Genomic DNA, 10,342 nt, shown 5'->3' with positions numbered 1-10,342 from the left:
CAGCAAAACATTACAATGTAACACCAGGGTGTTACAAGGACTGAGATGGGGTCGGATCCATCCTATTTTCTGTTTGGTTGGATGGATTCAAATAGAACCTGCATATGGTCACCTTTGCACTGAAATGGTGAGGTTACCCTCCTCAATTTATGCAACACATAGCAATATTTGTGCTCAACACATAGCAATATTTCATATGCTTGCACCATGCATCAAAGATCAGCACACAAAATAATATAACAGGCACATATAAAAGTCTTGGCCATATTACAAATAAAAGTCTTAGGCCATATCCATAGACACATTACACACTAATATCAAGTCTGATGCTTGCACGATGCATCAAGTTCAAGCCTTACACAATATATAGCAAGTTCAAGGCTTCCACATAGCAAGACACAAGCTTACTTAGACCACAAATATAAAGTTCTATATGGTACTAACAAAAGAACCGTCCCATGACTACAACTTACCCTTACTGCCCAGGGTAGTTGTCAGCAATGTGCTTTGCAACCCAATTGAATTTATGTTCAAAAGGCAAGGAGTTGAAAGCTCTAGCTATGTGAGGATGTTGGACCAAGTAGGAATGGTAGAAGGATAAGTGAGTCGAATTGAAACTACCACTCATAGCCATCAAGTTGTCATACAAATCATCCGGCACATCATTGTCAGGTTTCCCCGCTTCCTTTATCGCCTTGGCTAACTTGGTACTTCCCCATTTAATTGCAGCAACCAATGGATCTTGGTCAGTCATGGCCCTCTTCTTGCCCTTGTCCCTCTTCTTAGGATTGGTGGCCTTGGTAGCCGATGAAGTTGCCGCATTGTTGTCTTCATTTGCATTCCTATCACTCTGTACCTCCATCCTCTGTACCTCATTGTCCCAGTCATCTGTACTTCTTCCTGTGTACCTAGAGGCATACCCGAGTCCTTTGCAAACTTGCCTGTAGCCATGGTACTTCCAAATATTGTGTGCATCTCCTCAAAGTGTTGAATAGGCTTGTTTAGAAAATCAGCATCAGACTTGTGATCCTACAATATATGTACAATTTTAGCAACTACTATTATGTGACAACTAATAATTCAGCAACTATTATTAGATTATTATATGTGAGAACTAATAATTCAGCAAATACCTTAATATGATTGTTGTAGTGCTCATCATCAAGAGTTATAGTGAAGGTATCTTCATCCCAACCAGCAGCACTCAAACCACGAAGGTCACATATTTTACGAAACTTCTTTTGCCATGTCTTAAGGTGATTCTTAACCTGCTCACCACTGCGCACAATGCCAAATTTCTCTTGAAGAGCCTTTGCACACCCATTGTAGTGAACCATCTTGAAGGTGGATGAAGTCTTGGTGCCATTAACCACTAAATTGGCAAGGTATTCGAGCATGCAGGCTGACCAAGTTGAAGTCCAAGTAGCATGTCCACCAGTCCCTGCACTACCCTCTGCTTCCATTCCCCTACAAAATAAACAATGCAATATATGTCCTCAAATAATAATGCCAACAAAGTAGCAAACAACGTGGCAATCAAATATCTGTAGAAATATGTCCTCAAATACAATTTCAGCCCTCAAATACAATTATTATATTGTCCAAGAAAAAAATACAACACAAATTACATTGACCGATACTAGTTTCCATGGCTTTGACGATCTGCCCACATTTGGGCAGCCAGGCCTTCCCTAAAAGCTAGCATAATGGCATTCTCACTTGCTGTCCCAGCATATGTGGTGTGCTGGGTATCCTCATCGTTGTCACTTGGTATATTGAATTCATCACTCCCATCTTCAATCACCCAATTATGAATGATGCAGCAAGCAACAACAATATCAACTTGAGTTTCATAAGGAAAAAAAGGAGAGGCATCATCAAGTACTTTGAATCTCCTTTTTAGTGCTCCAAATGCTTGCTCTACTATGATTCTCAATGAGCAGTGCCTACGGTTGAACAATTCCTTCTCATTTTGCACCGGATTCCTCCCCCATTCATTCAAGTGGTATCGTACACCCCGAAAAGGGGGTAAAAATCCTGGTTTGGCTCCATATCCAGCATCAACTAGGTAATATTTACCTAACATATGATGCATAGTTAGGTTACATCTCAATGATCTATTAATTTTGATGAACAAATTTATGGACAAGACATAGGTTCTTGTATTACCTTGTGGCACACGAAGGCCACCCTCACGTGTTAAAGCATCACGTAAAACTAGTGCGTCATGTGCTGTCCCCTCCCATCCGGCCAACACATAGGTGAACTTTTGGTCAAAATCTACGGCTGCCAGTACATTTTGAGAACAATGCTTGTATCTACCACGAAAAGCATGCTGCATTTCCTTTGGAATAGTGGCTCTTATATGTGTACCATCAAGTGCTCCTATACAATCCTACGTGATGTTCAAAGAAGTCAAGATTAGGTCAATTTGGTTTGGCAAAAAATAAACTTAGAATATGACATAAGGTTGAGCTTCACACCTTAAAGTATGGATACCACCTTGGGTCTCCTTCAATTTTAGCTGGAGTGTCCAATGAAGGGGGCCTAATATAATCATCTCGTAGCTCACCAATAGCATGAAGTACTTTGTTAAAATAACGACTGACCGTTTCTCCGGATCTACCAAAATTGGTTGCAATTACTCTATTCCTAACATTGTGCCCCACAGTATGCAAAAACATTGCCACTTGCTCCTCAACACACATATGAACGGTATCTTCAAGTAAACCACGATCTCTAAACAACTTACAAAACCTAAAGAAACGTGCTTTGTTCATTCTCAGCATGTTTACACAAGTTGTGTCATCCTTCCAGATTTTGTCATTGAGGTATTCCATTCTCTTCCTATCCCTTTCATATATTGGTGCATAAGTAATCCCTTCCCTTCTTGCAACTCGTTTTCTTTTCCTAGACCGAACAACAATTGCCATGACACACAACAACCAATGTGCAGCAGCAGCAAAAACAAATGCCTTGAGCCTGTTATTCATCTACATACAGCAGCACAATCAAGCACAGCAGCACAATCAATATAGATCAGGTAGGTAAAAAGTAAATATTCAGAAGCAGACCCCATCCAATTCCATATAAGAGGTAACATGGTCTTAAAATTCATGTAGTTTGATTCAAAGTTACTTACAATTTAAGTCTGAGCACAATATACTACTGAAAGACCATCCATAGTTTGTTTCTATTCATAGGAAAAGGGTGCTCCTAACCATCTAGGCGTTGTACGCAAACGGCGGCCCCGCTGGCCGGTCAGCGGGCGGGGGGTCGAGGGGGGGGACGCCCCCTCGCGTGAAACCTCTCGGCATTTCATCAATCGCATCAATGAAATCGCTATGAAATCGCTATGAAAAAGTAACAACAGAACAAGACTAAACTAGTACTCACCTGCAGGGATCCGGGGCAGAGGGCCGACCTGGCGCCGGTCCGGGGCAGATGGCGGGGCGACGCAGAGGGCGGCGCGACCCTGGCGGAGATGCGGAGCCGGTCCGGGGCAGAGGGCGGCGCCGGTCCGGGGCAGAGGGCCGGTCCAGGGCAGAGGCCGGCGGGCAGGCGGCTCCTCGGGCGGACCTGGAGGCGGGCGGGGCGGCTCCTCGGGCGCGGCGGGGCGGCTCCTCGGGCGCGGCGGACCAGGCGGGGCCGGCGCGGCGGACCAGGCGGGGCCGGCGCGGCGGACCAGGCGGGGCCGGCGCGATGGCCAGGCCGGCGCTGGGCGAGGCCGGCGCTGCGCAACCCTGGCGGAGATGCGGGGCTCGGCGCTGGGCGGCGGTGGTCTGATGGAGCGGTCGAGTGGAGGGGAGGTGAAGGGATAAGGTTTGGGGTTCTCAACCCGAGCGGAGCGGCTCCGTCCGCCAGATTTCGACGGAGCAATCGAACCCGCATATTGGAGGAATATTCTCCTGGGGTCGAACCCAACCCATCCCAAACCTCCATCCAAACAACTAGAAAATGGGTCGAACCCATTCGGGTTGGCTCCAGCACTCCAACCAAACAGACGGTAAGGTAGGGGATGTCGTACATATGTTTGTGTAAACACTAAACAATTGATCACCCACTGGTTACATGATTATACGGACCATACGATCATTGTAAAAGAGGCAAAGGTGTTTAACTAGGCAGACTAAATTGCCGTTTAAAGGGACACGGTTGGCTTATAAGCAAACTATCGCTTTGTTCGTTTGGCTTATAAACTATACTTTTTTAGACAACAAACCATATTTTTCTCTCCCAACAAATCAGTCAACCCTATCTTATCAACGCTAGCTTATCAGCCCAGCCAATAGGCTCTGATCTCGCTCTCACGTGGGACGGGCGGCAAACGATAATTATAATTATATGACAGGGAAGCAGCGCACGTAGGACCCCACCTGGCAGGGACGGAACTTTAATGTGACCACCTCTGCCAAGTGCCCAGTACAAACAAAGATTTGTGCTTGTGCGTGCATCCTTTGGAGTGAAGACCTTCTCTAGTTTAGCTAGAGTGGACAGACCATGATAATAGGCAGGTGACCTGCAGCTGTCCAGATTATGCTCTAACGAGTGTTGATTTAGAAGAAGATACTTGACACTCGTATAATACTAGCAAATATGACTGTGCGACATGCACGTGTTTATGAAAAAAAATTCAAATGCAATGAGAATACTAGCTGAATTCTTGATATATCGGTTCATATGTATATCATAGACATTTCTTTAAATATAGAAATAGAATATCTTTATAGATGTGTTCATACTCAATGATAGGGCCACGCATATACTCCTACTGAGTAACCACCGAGTCCAAACATGTTACACATTAATATTTTTGCTCATATAAATACATTTTGCACTAATATTTTCGCCTGTAGGGCGTCAGGGTCCTTTTTTGTTTGTTTTTCAAACATGAATATTTTTTGCTCGTATAAATACATTTTGCTCTAATATATTCGCTCGTAGTGCGTCGAGTCCTTTTTGATTTGTGCTTGTGCGTGCATCCTTTGGAGTGAAGACCTTCTCTAGTTTAGCTAGAGTGGACAGACCATGATAATAGGCAGGTGACCTGCAGCTGTCCAGATTATGCTCTAACGAGTGTTGATTTAGAAGAAGATAATACTAGCAAATATGCCTGTGCGACATGCACGTGTTTATGAAAAAAATTTCAAATGTAATGGGAATACTAATTGAATTCTCGATATATCGGTTCATATGTATATCATAGACATTTCTTTAAATATAGAAATAGAATATCTTTATAGATGGGTTCAGACTCAATGATAGGGCCACGCATATACTTCTACTGAGTAACCATCGAGTCCAAACATGTTACACATTAATATTTTTTGCTCATATAAATACATTTTGCACTAATATTTTCGCTTGTAGGGCGTCAGAGTCCTTTTTGGTTTGTTTTTGAAACATGAATATTTTCGATGGTAGGGCGTCGGAGTCCTTTTTGGCTTGTTTTTGCGTCAGAGTCCTCGAACATGATAATTTAGCGCGTTTGGTCGTTGGAATCTTACATCTCACATGTATTATTTTCCTTTTTCGAGGTCTAGGAGGAATCTTCGTTGAGGAGAAGTCTTACATCTTCTATGTAAGATTACAGATAACAGATGACTCATATAGCGCGACGTATGGATCCAATGGTTATTATAGAGGGGATGATGATGATGCCGACTATATATACTAGTGTGCACGAGACGTGCTAGTTTATTTAGCATAAAAAAGTACTAGTTTTTTTTAGGGGAATAAAAAAAGTTAGTTTTTTTAGAAACTAAAAAAAAGTGCTAGTGTGCAGAGCATTTTTCGTTTTCGCTACGATTCTGCTGCCCGAAATCGCGTGCCGTCAGTTCAGTGGGCCTCTATCTTCTCTTATGTTTTTGAGAGAGAGAAAGTTGGGCCTATCTAAACAGGCACCAAGCGCCAAGCATTCGGCTAAAGGTCCAAACAGGCCCGCACGCCTCGACCCACGACACAAGGTATACATAGTTTAACATTTATATTGTTTCGACACTAATCTGAATCTGTTGTAAGCACCATTTTACCAGCTTGCTTCTTTGTACAATGTAGGTTATGGTGTTGTTGGTGAGGAGGAAGTACATGCTCATCAAGGCGCTTATATGCTTGTTATATAGCAGGTAATTGCTGTTCCAATGATTTCGATGCTGCATATCATCTCGTCGTCCGTCTCATTTTCATGTGGGGGTTGGGTGCAGTGCTCGCTTATATTAAAACCTCATCATATTTGTACCTCACGAGAATCCAAATCTATGGACATTCTAGCTATTCTTTTGCATTTGTATTGCATGCTGCTCCCAGGCCAGGATTGTGTGCTTGGTTTTGTCATCGTCAACCAAATATATGTAACTGAACTATGCTGACTGGAAAAAGATCCATATTGCCTGTTTTTGGAAGTGAAAGATATACAACATATGCAGCCAATGGGAAATAAATCAAACCAACCTAAACCCTGCTGTATGAACTATCAACCAACTGTGATAATGCACAATGTGACAAGCACATAGCTCAACCTGCATGCTTTCCCTATGTTCATTGTTGGTTCTTATGGTTTCAGCCAAACAACTAACTAAATGCTGTCATAATTGTCTAATCTTCACCCTTTTGGGAAACTATTGTTCTCATTCTAAAATTTACATGTTTTCTCCACTGAATCCATTTTTTCTTATATATTTAACTACTAGTACTTTCGTCAGATTGCTGCGAAAGCGTGCTGTCTGCATTTCCATTTGACTCTGCAGGAGAACAGCTCGTCCCAGGCCACTTGTTAGAGGAGATGAGTCCGTGAAACACCAACAACAGTGCAAATTGCTCCCCTCCTTCAAATGGACAAAGCCACATGATACTAGCAGATGCAACCCATTAAACTGTGAAGCATCTTTGAAGACTCCAGAAGATCTGTTGCAACAGGATTGTGAATCCAATAATGAATCCTTGCATGAAAGGGATGTTACGGACCAGGAGTCAGACTTGCATTGAAGATGACAAATTCATTAGCAATGCAAATCTACATATACCAGGTTCACCAAAAGAATTTTACGAAATGTTTGTTCCTGAACGAGGGAAGTGGAAAGACAAAGAGGGATAGGGAGCTCGCCTCCTTTTTTGTAATCCAAAACCAAGTTGTGTACCATCCGGTTCGCGACCCCTGCATTTACACATGTTCTTGAAGGTGGTCCTATTACGGTGAGCTCTGTGCAGTTTGGAAACTCCAAAAGTATCTTCAGAACATTCCTTTGCAGAGCAACGCGAGGTGCCTGCCTCAAGTATTGATTCAGTTGACTATATGAATGTTGATACTGAAGCGGGCGCAGAAGTTGAGAGATGATTCAGTTGGAAGGCAAACCATCAACATTTTGCTCTGTTCTTTTTTTAACAACTATTGCAGCAGTAAAAAAAATTTAATAAGAGAAGATAATTAACCACCACAATAATAATAATTAACAAAAGCGATCGTATTCATCTCCGAAGCAGTTGCAGTTTAAATGTTGACGGGACCTCTTCTTCTCTAATACCCTGACCTGATGACGCTAAGACTACCGACCGACGCACTGAACGACTCAAGAAGCAGCAAGCCGACGACGACGACACTCTCTTTATTAACCATGACCTGACGACGATGACACTGAGGCGTGGGCGTCCGGCTTCCGGCTTCCGGCTGCTTCAGTTGGAGCTGGGAGGCGCGAAGAAGATCTCCGAGTCGAGCCTCTTGGAGCGGAACAGCTGCTCCATCTCCGGCGTGGTGTTGAACGACGCCTGCAGCACCTCCGCCGAGATGGCTTTCCACACCGACGTCTTCCCCGCCAGGTGGCTGAAGATCGGGCTGCAATGTCGTTTGCAAACAAACCATTCAGTCAATTTCCAGTCCAGTACAATTCGAACGCAATCAACAGCTCAATGATCGAAGATGCGACGCGACACGATGCAACAATGCACTTACTTGGGGGTGGTGATGATGGAGAACCACTCCATCCCGGACGCATCAGCGATCTTGGACACGACGTGGAACCGAGGCACGATGAAGAGCACCCCACCCTCAGCGCGGGTCTCCAGGACGCGCTTCCCGTCGGGCCCGACCACCTGGACCCGCCCGCTGCCGCGCACGATGTAGGTGACCTGGTACGCCGAATCGCACGAGAAGCCCGGGGAGCACATGGAGTGCGCGTCGATGCGGACCAGGTCGGCGCCCAGACCGACGTCCTTCACCAGCGGCAGGTTGGCCGTGTTGAGCACCACCACGCGGCCCCCGCCGGGGATGTCCACGTCCAGCGGCGCCTCCAGGCAGTTGAGCGCCATGCCCTCGCGGTCCTTGGCCGAACCCGCCGGCAGCGCGATGGAGGTCTTCACGATGCCGGAGGCCGGCTGGCTCGACACCAGCTTCGCGGCGTCGGCCTCCGGCAGGTCCCACGCGCGGGACACGAACTCGGTGGTGAGGCCCGTGAAGATGCCAGTGGAGCCTGTGAGCTGGAAGTTTGTGAACTGGCCCGGCTTGTGGCCCTTGGAGGTGTCGCCGAGGAACAGGACGGTCAGGTCGGACGACGCGGTGGGGGCGTTGTGCCACCATGTCAGGACGCCGAAGGGGAGAGCGAGGGCGTCGCCTTCCTTCACGGCCACCACCTTCTCCTTGGTCGCCTCCGGCAGGACGATGCCGCAGGTGCCAGTGCCTGCGGTTCGGTTCAAGCATCAGATCAGATATACTATGTATCAATCAGAACCAGGGAACATGAGGAATTCATTCACTGCAACGAAGGGTTTACAAAACAGAGAACAGCTATTTGAGATGCCATTGGAAAATTCAATGGCAGCAATGCCATTGGAAAATTCAACTACAGCTCGATTCACGACAACTTAAACTAAGACTTCACGATCATCAATCAAACTAGTAACGACGTGCCACAACAGTAGACAATGCTATTCGAATTTTTCTAAACAAATTAATTCACAACAGTAGACCATGCAATTCGAATTTTTGTAAACAAATTAATTCGAGATCTGATTGACGAATATAAATCTATTACTAGATTAGATTATAACAAAGCAGCTACAAAGTGATGCCATCGCATTCGCATGCTGATAAAACTGTGAGCATGAATGACTCAACCAGGAATTCATTCAATTCACTGCAATGAAGGGTTTACAGAACAGAGAACATCTAATTAAGCTAGTATACACAAACTAACACAACAAATTAGTGAGATGGCATTGGAAAAAGTCAACTGCAGCGCGATCACGACCCCTACTTCATATAAACCAAGACTTCACGATAAATCAAACTAGTAACGATTTGCCACAACAGCAGAAGACCATTCAATTCGAAATTTCCTAAGCAAATTAATTCGAGATCTGATGCACGAATATAACCCATTAGATTAGATTATAACAAACTGATGCCATCGCAATAAAACTGCGAGCAGGAATGACTCAATTCTCTTCTCCATAGTACGTTACCAATCTGAAACCCACAACCATGCAAACCAAATTAGAACATCCAACCACGTCGACATGCACAGTTTAGTTCGCAAACTAGATGATGTCCAGCCCCTGACCCCCACCTCCAATCCCACACCACGATTCCAAACTAAAACAGAGGGATCCGTGTAATGTCAAAACTACGAACACGTGATTGCAAAATTATGAACGAGTAATGCGGTAACAAATTACTTTTCAACTACTACTGACACATCCCCCACCACCACCTCCTCCCAATCTAATCTAATTCAAATCCAATCGCAACACAAGGCACACGTCAGCGTCAGCAACATACTGAACAACCTGCCCTGCTGTAAGATGCTGTAAGAGGTAAGAGCAGAGGAGGCGGCGACCGATCAGACCTTGCAGGACGTAGGCGACCTTGGCGGAGTCGGAGTAGCTGGGGAGCGCGAGGCCGGCGGCGGCGAGCGAGAGCTTGGCGGCGCCGATGGAGGCGATGCCGAGCATGGGCAGGTCGGCGGGGCTCCACTCGTAGTAGGCGCCGCCGTCGCCGCCGTACGCCTTCCTGGGCTGCTTGGGGGTCAGATCCACCGCCGCCATCGCTGGAAGTGGAAGGCTGGGTCGAGGATGGATCGGAAGTGGTGGTGATCGGGATCGGAGGGGGCTTTAGTGTCTGTGAGATGAGATGAGGAGGAGGCGACGGGGCCTATTTATAGCGGGATCGGATAACGGCGAATCCGAGATTAACGGGCAGATTATAGCACGCGAGTTTATCCTCTCCCCCATCATCCTGTTCCTGTATGTAATGTAAAAACGGAACGCACGGGCGGGCTGCGGGCTGCTTCACAACAGCTTTCCTTTCCCCGTCCCCTACGCGCGTGGGTTTAAACGTTGGGCTCCTCTCGCT

At 45.8% G+C, this 10,342-nt stretch overlaps 1 protein-coding gene and 1 pseudogene across 1 annotated transcript; both read right to left on the bottom strand.

Annotated features, from left to right (window-relative positions):
- Window positions 1-461: 461 nt before the first annotated feature.
- LOC136512351 (uncharacterized) lies at window positions 462-3,406 on the bottom strand (annotated as a pseudogene).
- Window positions 3,407-7,420: 4,014 nt separating this feature from the next.
- Window positions 7,421-10,129, bottom strand: LOC136512177 (11S globulin seed storage protein 2-like). The gene is made up of 3 exons (XM_066506157.1): window positions 9,837-10,129; window positions 7,946-8,669; window positions 7,421-7,828 (listed from the first exon to the last, which is right to left on the bottom strand). The coding sequence occupies exons 1-3, from the start codon at window positions 10,033-10,035 to the stop codon at window positions 7,669-7,671; spliced, it is 1,083 nt and encodes a 360-aa protein (XP_066362254.1). The 5' UTR covers window positions 10,036-10,129; the 3' UTR covers window positions 7,421-7,668.
- Between the last annotated feature and the right edge of the window lie 213 nt (window positions 10,130-10,342).

This window comes from Miscanthus floridulus, chromosome 16, assembly GCF_019320115.1.
Source record: "Miscanthus floridulus cultivar M001 chromosome 16, ASM1932011v1, whole genome shotgun sequence".
Classification (NCBI taxonomy): domain Eukaryota; kingdom Viridiplantae; phylum Streptophyta; class Magnoliopsida; order Poales; family Poaceae; genus Miscanthus; species Miscanthus floridulus.
This window is presented reverse-complemented; position numbering and strand designations above follow the sequence as displayed.

Coding starts and splice junctions, on each gene's coding strand:
- LOC136512177 (XM_066506157.1), bottom strand. CDS start 10,035: ATGGCGGCGGTGGATCTGACCCCCAAGCAGCCCAGGAAGGCGTACGGC. Junction 8,670..9,836: donor GGTCGCCTACGTCCTGCAAG/GTCTGATCGGTC, acceptor ACCGAACCGCAG/GCACTGGCACCTGCGGCATC. Junction 7,829..7,945: donor TCCATCATCACCACCCCCAA/GTAAGTGCATTG, acceptor ACGACATTGCAG/CCCGATCTTCAGCCACCTGG.